The sequence below is a fragment of the Chelon labrosus genome (assembly GCF_963514085.1).
Source record: "Chelon labrosus genome assembly, chromosome: 5".
NCBI classification, from domain to species: Eukaryota; Metazoa; Chordata; class Actinopteri; order Mugiliformes; family Mugilidae; genus Chelon; species Chelon labrosus.
In genome coordinates, this window is record NC_140341.1 from 19,875,668 (window position 1) to 19,890,400 (window position 14,733).

Below are 14,733 nucleotides of genomic sequence, written 5' to 3' on the forward strand. Positions count from 1 at the left end.
CTCCAGCGGACACGCCTGTACGATCCTGTATGCCCGTTACTGTAAATAAGAATTTGCTCTGCCACACTTGGAGCTGTTACTGCTCTTGTTTTCATCCTGCAGTATTTTCCCATCTCCTCATTCTCTGCGTTCTCTTGGTTTAAAACTTTCGGAAATTCATTTTATGGAAAGGACAGTGAATGGCTTTTGGCGGGATGCGAATGTGAACAGAGGCCTCCTTACGACATACATTTAAATGCCCCACTTTGCTCTTTGAAGTTTCTACCTAATTACACAGGGATGCCACCATGAGATGTGAAATGTGCAGAATCAAAACCTTTGTGCCTGTGTGAGTCCAAATGAAATGTCCACGTTATAATTCTCCTGAACCCTGAACAGGGAGCTATTTGTTGTGTGGTCCGTCAGGCAGACAGGGTAAAATATACTTCTGTAAAATTGTAATGCCATAGTATTAAAGTGTAACATTGTTATATATCTTATTCGCATCTGATTACGTTTTTGCCTTTGCCGGACCTTATTACCTCAAATGATCAACCAAAAGATGCTTAGTGGACGTTACAATTGGACCAATGATAAAATAAATCCCCTCAGAAACTTGACAAATACCAGTGACATCCATCGTACTGACAAACGGTGAGATTTCTCTCCATTGTAACTCTCTGAATGTGGTTCGTGTCCACCAGAATACTGTGTTCGACTGTCTAGTGTGTATTGATTTCTGGCAGGTTTTTACTAATGGGGCTTGTCTCTGCACTTCCAGCCCTGGTCCCTTCGTAATGGATGCAGTACATGGACCATGAAAGTACACAATACCTTCTCTCTCCTTCTGCACAAATATTTTTGCGTTCTTTTACCGTCTTACTCAGCGTACGACCTTGTGATTAATGTAAATAATTCATCCTGGCGATTGTGATTATTTCATGTAGCAGACAAGATAGAAAATATCTATAAAAAATGTATTTTGGACTTGACCTAAATAAATTTGTGATGTGATGCAGCAGAAAACAAACAACAAATGCGTGAGTGCTCTTTTTATGGTTGGGCTTTTCAGTCACAGAACGATGACGCATCTACCTACTCGTTCACACAAGCACACACACATTCACACACCAACTCAGTGGTCAGTGTCTTGCTCAAGAGCACTCAGCATACACCGATCAGGTATAACATTATGACCACCTTCCTAATATTGTGTAGGTCTCCCTTGTGCCTCCAAAACAGTTCTGACTCATCAGAGAATGGACATGGGCCTTCTGAGGGTGTCCTGTGGTGTCTGGCAACAGAATGTTGTTAGTGGGGGCCTTTGGGTCCTACGGGTTTAGGGGAGGGGTCTCTGTGGATCAGGCTTGTTCCAGTGCATCCCACAGATACTTGATCAGTTTGGGATCTAGTGTTTTTCATGTTTTTTGAGTTGTTCCTAAACCATGTCATTGCTATGGGGTGGGCGTGCCTGGTCTGGTCTAGGTGGGTGGTACAGGTCCAAATGTTTTCCAGTAGAACATTGTATTGTCAAAAGATGGTCAGTGTTATTTACTTCTCCCGTCAGTGGTTTTAATGTTGTGGCTGATCACTGTATGGCCCATGTACCAAGAATCAAACTGCTAACCCTCTGGTTTGTGGACAACCTGCTCTACCTACTGAGCCACAGACACCCATGGCTGTTTGATGTGACTTGCCAGTACATTAGGTAGACTAGTGAAAGTGAATGCACTAAATCTCCTTCATGACTGGTATAATGTTCAGTTAATGCAGAAACAGCACAAAAAATGTGATCATTCAACTGTCAGATCATTCAGGAGGATGTAAACTGGATTGAATTAAAGACACAAATGTGTTTCTGTTATTTAGGCCAGCCCACTGACTCAAATGGGGCTGTCAAAATAATAGAAACGCAGTACAATATTCAAGTATAAGTACTACAAACCGCCAGGCTCCAAAATTGAATGAAATGAATCAAAAGCTCTCTCATTTATATGAAACAAATGCTACATACCATTACCTTCATGAAGGTAAGATTTAGTGCAGGGATATTTGAGAAAACATTTGTTTTCACTGCTGTGCCTTATACTTGGGCAAGTGAGTGCAAATCTCTATATCTCCTGAAATCAGTTTATCATCCTTGCATCAGTAAACATGAGGCTACACAGCATTTTATCTCCTTCCTTGTTTCAAAGATAAACTATTACACACCGACTGATACAAGCAGGAAATTCTTTATTTCCTCTGCTTTTTGTTTCACAAGACTTTTCTTTTTTCCTTTTGTGTAGCTGTTTCCCAAAATACAAATCATTAGAGATGATTAGATCTAATTCCTTTGGAGGTAAAAAATACAACGCTTCCAGTCTTTTGCTCTACGGTGAGCTACATACGTACACACACACACATACATACTGTATAAAACACATGTGTGTTTATTTTAAGTGTCATTCAGCAGGTAGGAGCCGTGGTGGGCAGAGAGAGAAAAGTGCATCGTGAGGAATTGACCTTTAACCTGTAAGAACAGATGCACAAAGACATGTTACTATTCATCAGTTAAGCAGACAGGCATCATCTAAGCTACTCTACAGGGAGTTTATGGGGCAGAAGAAGGAATGAGTGAACAATTTCCAGCGTGCCTCAGATTCACACCGGGTGCTTTACCTCAGGGCGGGGCTAGGGCACATAGCAGCCAATCAGGTTAGCTTGTGAAGGCCTCGAAGTCTGATTCTGAAACAGGAAGCAGGAAGTGTAAGACAAAACCATAAATTCCAACTTGAGACTAAATAACATGTTACTAGCTACTAGATACTGACAACAGAAGTTTCTTGCATATGTTTGCTACATTATGAACAAAAAAATAAAGTTCATGTATGATGTTTGATTTGGCACTGAAAGCCATGACTATATCACAGTCAACATGGGTAACAAAATAATAATAAGAAGATCCGAAAATTACAATTGATTAGAAAATTTCATTTAAAATGGCAGTTCAAGATTGGAACAAGATGATCACATACACTCACGCCATTTGAAGCAAATGAAAGGGCTGCAGATCAGACACTCTTGTAATCAATACAACACCACGGACATTTAAAGTATAAACAGTATAAACAAACGGTATTTGATTAGTTAATAAGGGATGGATTGGTTCCATATCGAGATTAAAAAAGTCTAAGCATACAAAGTAGCGCATGTATATATATTTATATTTATCTGTTGTCATAGCCAGGATTAATCATTCAGAGTTCACAGTAAATGTATTATCATGTTATAGTAGTACTACTAGTAGACTTGATATTGATGAAAATTTGGTGAAAAAAAATATCCCAACTCATATTTTGGCTTATTCTTTATTTGTTATTTCCCCTTTAACAATCTGAAAATAAAAGGAACATCAACACATGGTAGTTCAATGTAGTACAAATAATCAAAGCAGATTATTATTATTTTTTTTTTATAAAATATTCCACCTGCCTCTTTCACTCGCATCCCCTCTTCACTAAAGAGAAGGAATAATACATATCTTGGTATCACTTTTGGTTTAATATTATTTTGCTGATTAATGGTTTAAGTGAAAGCAAATGTCATACAATGCTAAATAAATCAAGCACTCATGAATATGTGTCAATATATATCAAAACCAAAAACAATCTATATGAGCAGCATAAAAACAAGACAAGGAAAGAGACATTGCCTGTGATAAGATAATTATATATACAGGCATGTCTTTAAAAATATAGTAGAAAATGATTGTTATTTTTTACGCGTATCTTTACATATTACTTGTATACACGTTATTTTGACACATTCGTGTTTTGGCAGCAGCACGATTTATCATCACAGATAGAATCACATTAGAACAGTTATGATGTTTTTCCACGCATAGCGCTGCTTTTACTTCATTAGACGTCTGCAGCAAGGAACGTTTGAGTTTCCATCCAGGATCACCATGGTAACTACATGACCATTCAACAACTCAGACCTCCCTCTCATTCAGACACTCTCTCCTTGTGTCTAGGACTGTGCAGACAAATATATGTGTGTGTGTGTGTGTGTGTGTGTGTGTGTGTGTGCTTTGTACACAACGTCCAAGTGCAGTGGAAAGGTGGAACATACCACACCTGCCACATCCACACAATAAATCACTGATTTAGCAGACGCTACACGCAACTCAGCAGAAACTGATACTGATCATCCTTGTGATAGTCAGTATATTGTGGAAATACGACAATAATACAACACAATCCAACAATCAACATTATGACCACCTGCGCCCTATTGGCGCCAAAACAGCTCTGACACACTGAGGCATTTACCCCACTTGATAAATACTGAACACTGCAAACAAGGAGCACCCCACAAGCGCTGCACTTTTGGAAATACTTGCTATCACAAGTGAATGCTTGTCAGAGTTACTCAAATCTTTCCACACATAAACTTTGAGGACAAAAATTTTGTCCTGCTTCCTATTATATCTCACCAACTGACAGCTTTCATGACAACCACATGACAACCAGTCCGTGTCATTCACTTCACCTGTCAGTGGTTATAATATTATGGATGACTGGTGTATAAACATACCTACCATGTACTTCCTTTCATTTTAGTGTATTAAAATATGTCATTCATTCTGGAAGGTTTTTTAATTATTTTCAGGTAAAAGCCTTGTGAGAATCAGTGCATTAGAAGGGAAGGTTGTGTAGCTTCCCCTGACGTACAGTCTTGATAATTTTGCATACATGATAATTCCACTGGAGCAAGTTTAGTGTTTTTGTCAGGGGCATTTAAACAAATGCAGCTTCTGTAGCTCCTCGTCTGACATTTCAAACCAACCCAAACAAATATAACTATAGCTGGCTTGCTGATACAGCACATTTTTGAAATGTCATGCAAGCACTCAGTCGCCACTTAATTCTTCCTCAAAACACCTGGCAACACTCCGCCTACCCACGCGGAGCTTTGCCATTTTCCTTGATTAGAGATTGAAACACCACATTCAACTTGACTACTAAAATGCATCTGCATCCAGCTTAGCACATTTGCAGCGTTAATGTAAGTACATACAAATGCATGAAGGCACCAAAAGATTTAAATAATGATTATTGATAACTGTTCCAGTCACAGGACTGAACACACCCTTCACTGTGCTTTGCTTTCTAACACTGTAAAGTGCTTTGCCCAAAATACAATCTACAGTCGGATCAAACAAGGTTATGGTACTTTAGTAAAAGTGGATCAAAGCCAACACATATTTTGACACTATATATATTACAAAAATTATTATGTGTAGCGTAATAAACAGAGGTCTTTTTTAATCAAAATAGTCTTAATGTAATCATGAAAATCACCACAGAAAGTTCTGTGGCCTACTTTAGATTTGATCTATTGTGTCTGACTGATTGTGACACAGCTGATACGTTCCCTTTGCCAAAGAGTATGAATGAGAAAATTCTATGGCAGGGTCTCACTGGACCCAAACACACCCAACAACACACACTGAAAACCATACAGGCACACACACCTTTTTACTTCTCTCTCTTTGTGGACCCTGACAGAATGGAACATGCTTCTTACAGTACCCTGACCTTAATCTCCTGCTATAAAAAACAACCCTAACCCTTTCAAACTGAAAAGCCAAAATATCCTCTCCTTCCAACAATGCTCACACCTACCACTTGTCCACTACATACCAATGTCCACTTAATCCCACTCTTTTCAATCTATGTGGATATTAGGCACATTTACTTACGTTCAGAAGCAATCCTCTGTAATGATTTGCATGCATAAAAAAAAACAGTTTTAACATTGAGCTGCATTGTCAGATTAAATGGGAATATCTAATTTGACTGTGAGAAACACAAATCTTGTCCAATCCATGAAAGCCCTGTGGTCAGTTTAGGCACTGCCTCAATAAAGATTCGAGCAAGCACATTGCTTTAGGCTGTAGGCAAAACACTGAGGTAAGTATAAGGCATCCCAAATGTAAACGACACTACATTAACACACAACACACCCACACTTCTTTTTCTTTTTCACACAGCCAGCATTACTGTTGGTGGTGGGTTGAAACCTGTCTTCACTGCTCTGGCTTTGTGGTGTAGTGCTGGTTGTTGTGGGTGACTCAGGAGAGAGGTCTGGCTCCCTGGTTCGCTTTTTCTCATTTTCCCTCTTATCTCCGGGGCCGGAGTCCATGTTAAACTGACCTTTTGCATCTTTATCCACAACAACAACCCTCTCATTTCTTTGCACATTTAAAATTTCTGTCTTTATCCCCCCGTCTTTTCTGTAGCCACTAGTTTTGTCAATCTTGACTCTGCCCACACCCCTGGCACCTGATATGCGGTCGGCAGCAGCAGCTCTCTGCTGGGCTTCCAATTCTGACAGGCTGAACGCCAAAGCCATCTGCAGTTCTTCATCTTCGTCGTCATCTTCACTACTTTCTTCAACCTTGTAGTGGTAAGAAGGGGCGGAGCTAAATGACCGATGAGTCCCTGCAAAGCTAGGGAAAGGGCTAGGATTGAGGAGTGGTCTCTCTGGCTGGGCTGATGGTCTGTTCTGAATGTTTGGCCTCTGAGGCGCCTGGTGAGACTGGCTCTGTCGTCGGCTCAGCTCCAGAGCAAGGGCCATTTCATCTTCCACACCTGGGAACAACACAACGTGGGTGTTTTTGCACAATCAGTATTGAGGGACAAATTCTCGATATTTAATTTAGTTCTGATTTTGCTTAATATATTTCGATGTACACATTGTATTGTAGTCACAGAAACTAAGGGGAGATGATGACTGTGCATGAATGTTAAGTTTATTTGATCTCAGATTTCTCTCTGCTATTCAGTGTGCATGGTCTTACCATTAATCAGCACCTTCGTTAACACCCCATTCTCCTCAATCTCTGTTCTTTCCTGTCCGTTCTCCCTGTAGGCAAAACAGAAACAATGAATAAGTGTACATCAGCTGAGGCACTCACCTGTGTTCAAACAAAATGTCATTTCACCACACAAATTGATAACCAACATGTGGCCCTGCAGACCTTTACTGTTACAATGTTCAAGCCAGGTGGAGTTATGCTTAATATATCAAGATCATTTTAAAAACATTGGAGACTAAAGCAATAAAACCAATTTTTCAGTTCCTAGTCTAGAAAATTATATATTTCCCTAGCTTTTATTAACGATGAGATTACATACTTTTTAATGGTGGTGCGTTTGCCATTTACATTTATGGTAACAGTTGAACATGTATGGTTAGCGTTGGACGATCCTAAGAAACCCTCGTTGGCCATCCCATTCAGAAAACTTGAGGTTGATGAGAAGGAGGTAAAGCCAGCTGTAGGATAGCAGTTGATCAAGAGAGAAGAGAAGACACAAATAATTACTTTAATGTATATTTACAGGATCTCCGTCCGCACAAAAAGAACACCAATGCCATGTTGCTAGGACAGAAAGTGAGAATTTAAGTGGGTAAATATGCAAAAAAGTATTCCACTATGCAAAAACTAATAAAGAAAATACTAAAACATCTGTTTCCAATAGTTACTTTAGTTTTACTAATGACTTATCTGGCAATCAATATGCGTTTTGACAGTCAACAGTCCGTGGCACCCCTCCTAATTATAACTTTAACAGGTATGTCTATGGTACAGTGAATTGGGTTTATCAGATTTATATCTTTAGAACAAATGAACAATATCTTTAATGTGCCCACAGTATGAAATGCCACGATCTGTGATAAGAAAGCTACAGAATTAATACAAACTACATTTTTCTTATGGTATGTAACTGTTTACCTCCTGCTGAGGGAAAAGAGAAGAATCGACTGGGGCCGAGGCTAGAGGATGACGGCATGCCCTCTGAATGAGAGAAAAAGACAAATTAGGTAAGATGAAAATTAAGCTGGTTTAATCACACTGTTCTTTTCTCCAAAAATCATCTATCTTAATGCAAATACTAACATTTCATGCACCCCATGTGGACTGAATGTTGTATCTGACTTACCAAAAAAATCAGCAAAAGGATCATTTCCACCAAAAAACTCTCTGAACACCTCTTCTGGGCTACGGAATGTGAAGGGGAATCCTGTGAAGTCTGTTGAAGAGTTCGAGTGGGAGTAACCTGGGAAGGGTAGAAGAAGGGTAGGTGGAACAAAATTGAGAAGTAATAGGCCATTGTGACCCTTTACACATGACTTGTGACATTTTACAAACCAGTAGTTTTTATAAGTTTTTATTTACCTGTGTGTTGCCATCCACCATCTTCAGATCTGTCATATGACTCACGTTTGCTCTCTGTCAACAAGGAAAAAAGTACCCACCAAAATCAATATATTTTTCCTCATCCAAACACACAGACATAGCATGTTTAAACATCTTGAACATGGTGGTGTAATAAATTACTCTTAACTGCTTTACTCAATGCTATGTGTGCGACAGAGAGGAGAGGCTTCAGCTCGACCTTACAAGACACCAAAATCAAACCAACTGTCATTATAGTCATAGCTTACTGTCAGACAGGACTTCATAGGCCTCAGCAAGTTGTTTGAACTTCCTCTCTGCTTCTGCCTTGTTGTCTGGGTTTTTGTCAGGATGCCATTTTAGGGCCAGTTTCCTGTACCTGAAAACACAGGACAGAAACAAACAACTTTATAAGTATAAGAAGTGTTTTTGGTTTTACACTTCAAATATGCTTCTAGAAATAATATTTTCTGGTCAGGTTACTTTGTGTTTTATTTTTTATGATTATAATTAAGAATCTAAGGATACTCACGCCTTCTTGATTTCATCCTGTGAGGCTGTTTTTGGCACTCCTAGGATATTATAGTAATCCACCATGTTGCCTCCTCTCCTCAGAACACCACCCTAAAATAAAAATACACGATCTGCATTAATCAAATTCATTTCCTAAAGCCTTGGTATTTATGGTATTCCTAAAATTCATGCTCACTTATTTAATAACATTATGAGCACTGGCGGGTTAGTGGATAACACTGTTTATGTCTTTTTCATGATACCTGGCAGGTCCATTAGTTGAACTTAAAGTTAAACTAGATTGTGTTTAAGCGTTACTCCATAAAGCCGAATACCTTCAGCAGTTAGAAATAATCACACAGTCAATTAGTAACTCTACAGTACTGAGTTCCACACTGATTTTCACTAGAATAATTGTCATCCATCAGTAAGCTAGACATGATATAGCAATAAATACAGTAGATGCAGTAAGGTTGGTGCTATTTACACTTTTTATCTGTGATAAAAAAAATGGAAAGATTAGTGACTAATCTGACATATATGGATGAATACCCATGTTGTGTTCATTAAACTTTTCTTTTGAAAAAAAAAGAAGGTATACGTTTCCAGTTAACAAATGTTTCTACAGGAATTTAGACTGTATATTAATTACACGGAACCACAAATAAACACCAGCATTGAAACCACTAATTTCACATAAATTCTTAACAGTATCAAGCATCTAATAGTATAATTATAAAGTATCCAACGTTGTGCCCTTGAAAGAACACCTCAGTACAGTCACAGTTTCCATTATAGCCACAGACAACATGCTAACCATCATGCCAATCCCATTAGTGGACAACAGTTTCGAGGGGGCTTCCCAAGTGAGGTAAAGTAACTAAACTTTCTATGTCCACTAGGGAACAGACATGCGCTCACACGAGTATTATTACTATGTTATTTCTAGCTCCATGGCATCTGTCAACTGCTGCTGGTGGCATGACAGTAGGCCTTCACAAGCTTAAACACACGGGCAGGTGCACTTGGGAGGCACAGGTGTTGTGCTATTAAAGTACGCACCCCTGACATTAAGGAAACAGTTAATAATGTTTGATATTTCAGTGACACATTTCCTATTATGGTAAAGTTGCAGACGCATAATAAACTGCAGTAGCTGTGGTGCGTTAGCTGTGGGTAACTTGTAACGACTAGCCATTGCTAAAGACTTACCCGATAGAGTCTGTCGGCCTAATTAGAGAGCAGTTTAGCCGTTTGTCCACGGGTCTGATAATGAATTAGTTATAACAGAGTCTGGAATTCGCCCCCCTCTCTCTTCGTGACAGTCGTGCAGCCGCCTCCTCTTTCTGTCTGCCTTTCCACGCCACCGCCCAGACTCCGATATATTCTCTACGGTACGGTACCGTTATGTGTTTGCTGACTACTCTAAGGTCCGCACGCGCACACTGTCAGTATATGCCCTGAGTGTTGTGTTGGTCTGAGCTGCACGCGCTACGTCACCGTCGGCGGAGAAAAAAAATAGAACGTCTAGAACATGCCAGTATTTGGGAACGTCACCAGACACGCCCCGCCCCCCGCGGCGTATGCCTGTTGCTCCCTGATAGTATAACAAAGTTCCTCTTAATGTATATACACCATAGATTGTATACATAAAGGCATGTATAAAATACACAGTCAGTCAAATAACAAAAGAAATAACTACATATTTTATTTAAAAAGGTAGTATGTAAGTAGCATCGCCTCCTGTGAACTGCAGAGGTGAAACGACCCACACGTACAGTAAGTATTGTAGGCTACTAAAGTTAAGTGTGTCAGTCTTTTTAACTGTCATATTTATAGTCACTTTGCAGTTTATAGTACATAAACTTTATGAAACATGATTTATTGAGGAACATAAATAACAGTTATCTTGAAATGCGTTAGTGGAGGCCTTTGGGTCCTATGGGTTGAGGGGAGGGGCCATTTTAGCTCAGGCTTCTTCCAGCGCATCCCACAGATACTCGATCCGTTTAGGATCTAGGGAATTTGGAATTTGTTTTTATAAAGGATTCTGGTATGTGTGCGTGTATACTGGTGAACTCAGGTCTTAAAGTAAAGGAGGAAAGAATAATAACTTACTAATGTTTACAAAATGCTTGGTTCGGCTCCAGTTTTCCCTTGCCACTGTCACCTCGCTTGATCGGGGGTCTTGGGCTTAGGGTGCTATTAAGCCTCTTCAGACAGTTTTGTTGTTAAAGCCATTTAAATAGAAAATAATATTCTTAAATAGAATTAATTAACTGTTTGGGTGGGTTATGATAAGCATTAGAGACTATGATCATAGTAATGAATATGGAGATACCTGTAATCACACGTACCATAATAGCATGACAATGCAATAATGGGTAATACAGTAAAACAAGAGTAGCACACAAAAGAGTACCAGATTAGGTCACCAGGTGTAATTTATTAGAAAGTAGGTTTTAATTTTTATGAGTGACTCAGAGGAGTCACTGGTCAGGATCACATTGTGAGTTTATGTGTAATATCATAGTTATTTTAGCTTATCAGTAATGTTTACTATGACTAAACATCTTCACATACAGTCTGAGTCACTGAACTATGATTGGTCACATCACTTCCATCTGCTGGCCTAAGGAAGAAACTACAGGAACTAGGCCAGCCCAGCCCATTAGGGATTTGGCACAAAAAGGCAGGAAGCTGGAGAAAGCAGGGATTTCTAGTAAGTAAAGTGGAACTGTACATATGTGTAGTGACAAAAAAACATTTTTATTAAAGTTTTTTATGCATTGCCTATGATTTTTACCAAATGTTTGGTTTTTGATAAACAAAATAGTACTTCTCAGCACAATGCTATGCTATGTTACCAGTTTCTGGTATGAAAGTCAATTAACTCTTGTCACAGTTGTGAAGGTTAGATGTTTGCCAAACTGACCATTATGCAGGAAGAATAACAAATAAAGAAGGACCACAAGTTCATTTAGGACGTTCTTTAGAACTTTTATTGATAATACTGACATGGCATCACCACATATTTTCAGAATGTTGCTGGGAATGTGTTATGTTCTCAACGCTTGGAATGTGTGATGATGTTTGATCCTTCAGTACTCCTCTCCTTCTTCATCCTCATCTCCCATGCTGTCAGTGCCAACTTCTTCATAATCCTTCTCCAGTGCAGCCATATCTTCTCTGGCCTCTGAGAACTCTCCTTCCTCCATTCCCTCCCCAACATACCAGTGGACAAAGGCTCTCTTGGCGTACATGAGGTCAAACTTGTGGTCCAGTCTGGCCCAGGCCTCAGCGATGGCTGTGGTGTTGCTCAGCATGCACACAGCTCTCTGCACCTTGGCCAGGTCTCCACCAGGAACCACAGTTGGAGGCTGGTAGTTGATACCCACCTTGAAGCCTGTGGGACACCAGTCTACAAACTGGATGGTGCGTTTGGTCTTGATGGCAGCGATAGCGGAGTTGACGTCTTTGGGCACCACGTCACCACGGTACAGCAGACAGCAGGCCATGTATTTACCATGACGTGGATCACACTTCACCATCTGATTGGCTGGTTCAAAGCAGGCATTGGTGATGTCAGCAACAGACAGCTGCTCGTGGTAGGCTTTCTCAGCTGAGATTACAGGGGCGTAGGTGGCCAGAGGGAAGTGGATACGAGGGTAGGGCACCAAGTTGGTCTGGAACTCTGTCAGATCAACATTCAGAGCTCCATCAAAGCGAAGCGAGGCTGTGATTGAAGACACAATCTGGCCAATGAGCCTGTTCAGGTTGGTGTAGGTTGGTCTCTCAATGTCGAGATTTCTGCGGCAGATGTCATAGATGGCCTCATTGTCCACCATGAAGGCACAGTCAGAGTGCTCCAAGGTGGTGTGGGTGGTGAGGATGGAGTTGTAAGGCTCCACTACAGCTGTGGAAACCTGGGGTGCTGGGTAGACGGCAAATTCAAGCTTAGATTTTTTCCCATAATCGACAGATAGTCTCTCCATGAGCAGGGAGGTGAAACCAGAGCCAGTGCCTCCACCAAAAGAGTGGAAGATGAGGAACCCCTGCAGGCCAGTGCACTGATCAGCCTGTAAAAACATATAATTTTGATTTATTAATATGCCCCTCCATTCATGTAAATTTATGCAAAGTTCCAACTTTCTCCAACACACAAATGAAACAGAACTCTTACCAGTTTACGAGTCCTGTCTAAAACAAGATCTATGATCTCCTTGCCGATGGTGTAGTGTCCACGAGCATAGTTGTTGGCAGCATCCTCCTTTCCAGTAATCAGCTGTTCAGGGTGGAACAGCTGACGGTACGTTCCTGTACGCACCTCATCTGCAAATGGACAATTTAAAAAGTAGATTAAGAACAAGTATCCTTAAATGAAGAATTTAGAAGAATCATGTTCTACATATCATCTTTAATACTGTAGGTAAAAATGGTAAAACATTCAAATTGCAATACTTAGATAGCCAGTGTAAGTTGTTCATTAACAGACTACTTACCGATGACAGTGGGTTCCAGGTCAACAAAGATGGCTCTGGGAACATGCTTTCCTGCTCCTGTCTCACTGAAGAAGGTATTGAAGGAGTCATCTCCTCCTCCAATAGTCTTGTCAGAGGGCATCTGTCCATCTGGCTGGATCCCATGTTCCAGACAATACAGCTCCCAGCATGCATTGCCCATCTGGGCTCCGGCTTGGCCGACGTGCATTGAAATACATTCACGCTGAAAAAGGAAGGAAAGAGAGACTGCTAAAAAGACACGGACAACCAGTAATTTGTGAGACATACAACACATTCACTAGCTACAAGCGTCTGTCTTTTCTTTGTACTGTGGGTTGTTATAAAATTTAGTATCAGTTGACACATAATTGAAATCCTTTTTGTCTTGTAGACAGTTTTATAAGTTGTCCAAAAATGCAACATATAGCTGATGTATGTGGCAGACAGGAAGGCCATGCCCCAGTGAGATAGGAAAACCTTCCCCCGACTTCTCCATCCTGCATCTCCTCCCTTTCCTCATCCCCTCCCTTTTTGTGCCTCTCTCCTCCCCCATCCTGTCCAGCTGCACAGTGCTGTAACAGTCAGGGATGTCTCTCTCTCTCTCCCTCCCTCTCGCTCTCCCTCCACGTCCCTCAGTCCAAAATCTCCTAACAGCTGCAAAATGGCTTCCAACTAACTTGGACTGCCTAGGCCAGACCACTCCTTCTTTCTCTGTTCCTTTCATCCATCCCCCCACTGCCACGATTACCCTGCTCATTCCTCCTTTGTATAGAAAGCTTTCATTCCTAAACAAACACATTATTAAGAGTATGATCTTGGGTTCTTTTTGTTTGATATGTGTTCTGCTTTGTCACAAGCTGCGTATCAAATAAGTGAAAATGACAAAGCAGCCCAACAAGTATCTGTCTGACCTAGATTGTCCACTAGTACAGAATGACTCATCATGTGTAAGCATTCCAGTTTATTGTTCTCTGAATCCTCAACAGACATGCTCTAAAACATTTATTTACATAAATTCAGATAAAAATGTCTATTATGCAGTATAGGACAATGCTGCTTTTGTGTTAGCAACCTTCAGTCCCACAGCCGAGGCTGGATGAGCATTAAAAAAAGGTTTAGATATTTAATCCACATAAAGCCTAGGAAGCCGAGACAAAGAACAGCAGAAGGGAAGGAAGAGAGAATGGAAATTTCAAGGCAACGTCATCAGGCAAGCAGTTACTCACCATTTTGTCTGCTTGTCCTTCGACTGACGTTGAGGATTCAGACACGAGGCAGAAGTGCGGAGGAGAGGGAGAGTCGGGGTTTATATAGGGAAGGATGTGGAGGGGGCAGGCACAGAACCACAGTAAGCAGCTGCATACATCATTGGCGGGAGGGAGCTGCAGCTTAAAAAAAAAGAAGGAAAGAAAAAAAGAAAAAGAGGGGAACTCCCTAATACTGTCTTTAAGTTAACCGCCCCTACGTTTATCTGCATTGTCTTTCAGTTTGAAATTAGACCCTAATGTG

The 14,733-nt window shown here is 40.5% G+C and overlaps 2 protein-coding genes across 3 annotated transcripts; both read right to left on the bottom strand.

The window, feature by feature from the left end:
- Positions 1–2,256: 2,256 nt before the first annotated feature.
- Positions 2,257–10,348, bottom strand: dnajb2 (DnaJ heat shock protein family (Hsp40) member B2). Of its 2 annotated transcripts, XM_084544892.1 has the most exons (11): positions 9,935–10,346; positions 8,742–8,833; positions 8,479–8,588; positions 8,210–8,263; positions 7,974–8,090; positions 7,766–7,828; positions 7,167–7,305; positions 6,830–6,894; positions 6,312–6,620; positions 2,641–2,706; positions 2,257–2,491 (listed from the first exon to the last, which is right to left on the bottom strand). In XM_084544892.1, the coding sequence occupies exons 2-10, from the start codon at positions 8,804–8,806 to the stop codon at positions 2,678–2,680; spliced, it is 951 nt and encodes a 316-aa protein (XP_084401018.1). In that variant the 5' UTR covers positions 8,807–8,833; positions 9,935–10,346; the 3' UTR covers positions 2,257–2,491; positions 2,641–2,677. The 2 variants fall into 2 exon arrangements, with proteins under 2 accessions (XP_084401018.1, XP_084401017.1); XM_084544891.1 differs by lacking the exons at positions 2,257–2,491; positions 2,641–2,706 and having other exon boundaries at positions 2,753–6,620; positions 9,935–10,348.
- A 1,349-nt stretch (positions 10,349–11,697) lies between these two features.
- Positions 11,698–14,516, bottom strand: LOC311488438 (tubulin alpha chain). The gene is made up of 4 exons (XM_084545148.1): positions 14,451–14,516; positions 13,225–13,447; positions 12,906–13,054; positions 11,698–12,801 (listed from the first exon to the last, which is right to left on the bottom strand). The coding sequence occupies exons 1-4, from the start codon at positions 14,451–14,453 to the stop codon at positions 11,824–11,826; spliced, it is 1,353 nt and encodes a 450-aa protein (XP_084401274.1). The 5' UTR covers positions 14,454–14,516; the 3' UTR covers positions 11,698–11,823.
- Positions 14,517–14,733: the final 217 nt, after the last annotated feature.

Bases quoted from the DNA above. Each gene is read 5' to 3' on its own strand.
- dnajb2 (XM_084544891.1), bottom strand. From the start codon at position 8,806: ATGGTGGATTACTATAATATCCTAGGAGTGCCAAAAACAGCCTCACAG. The intron at 7,306-7,765 runs GTAAACAGTTAC...GCTATCCTACAG, and splicing joins CTCTTTTCCCTCAGCAGGAG to CTGGCTTTACCTCCTTCTCA. The intron at 6,895-7,166 runs GTATGTAATCTC...TTTTGCCTACAG, and splicing joins AAACGCACCACCATTAAAAA to GGAGAACGGACAGGAAAGAA.
- LOC311488438 (XM_084545148.1), bottom strand. The intron at 13,055-13,224 runs GTAAGTAGTCTG...GTCCATTTGCAG, and splicing joins CCTGGAACCCACTGTCATCG to ATGAGGTGCGTACAGGAACG. The intron at 12,802-12,905 runs GTAAGAGTTCTG...ATGTTTTTACAG, and splicing joins TAGACAGGACTCGTAAACTG to GCTGATCAGTGCACTGGCCT.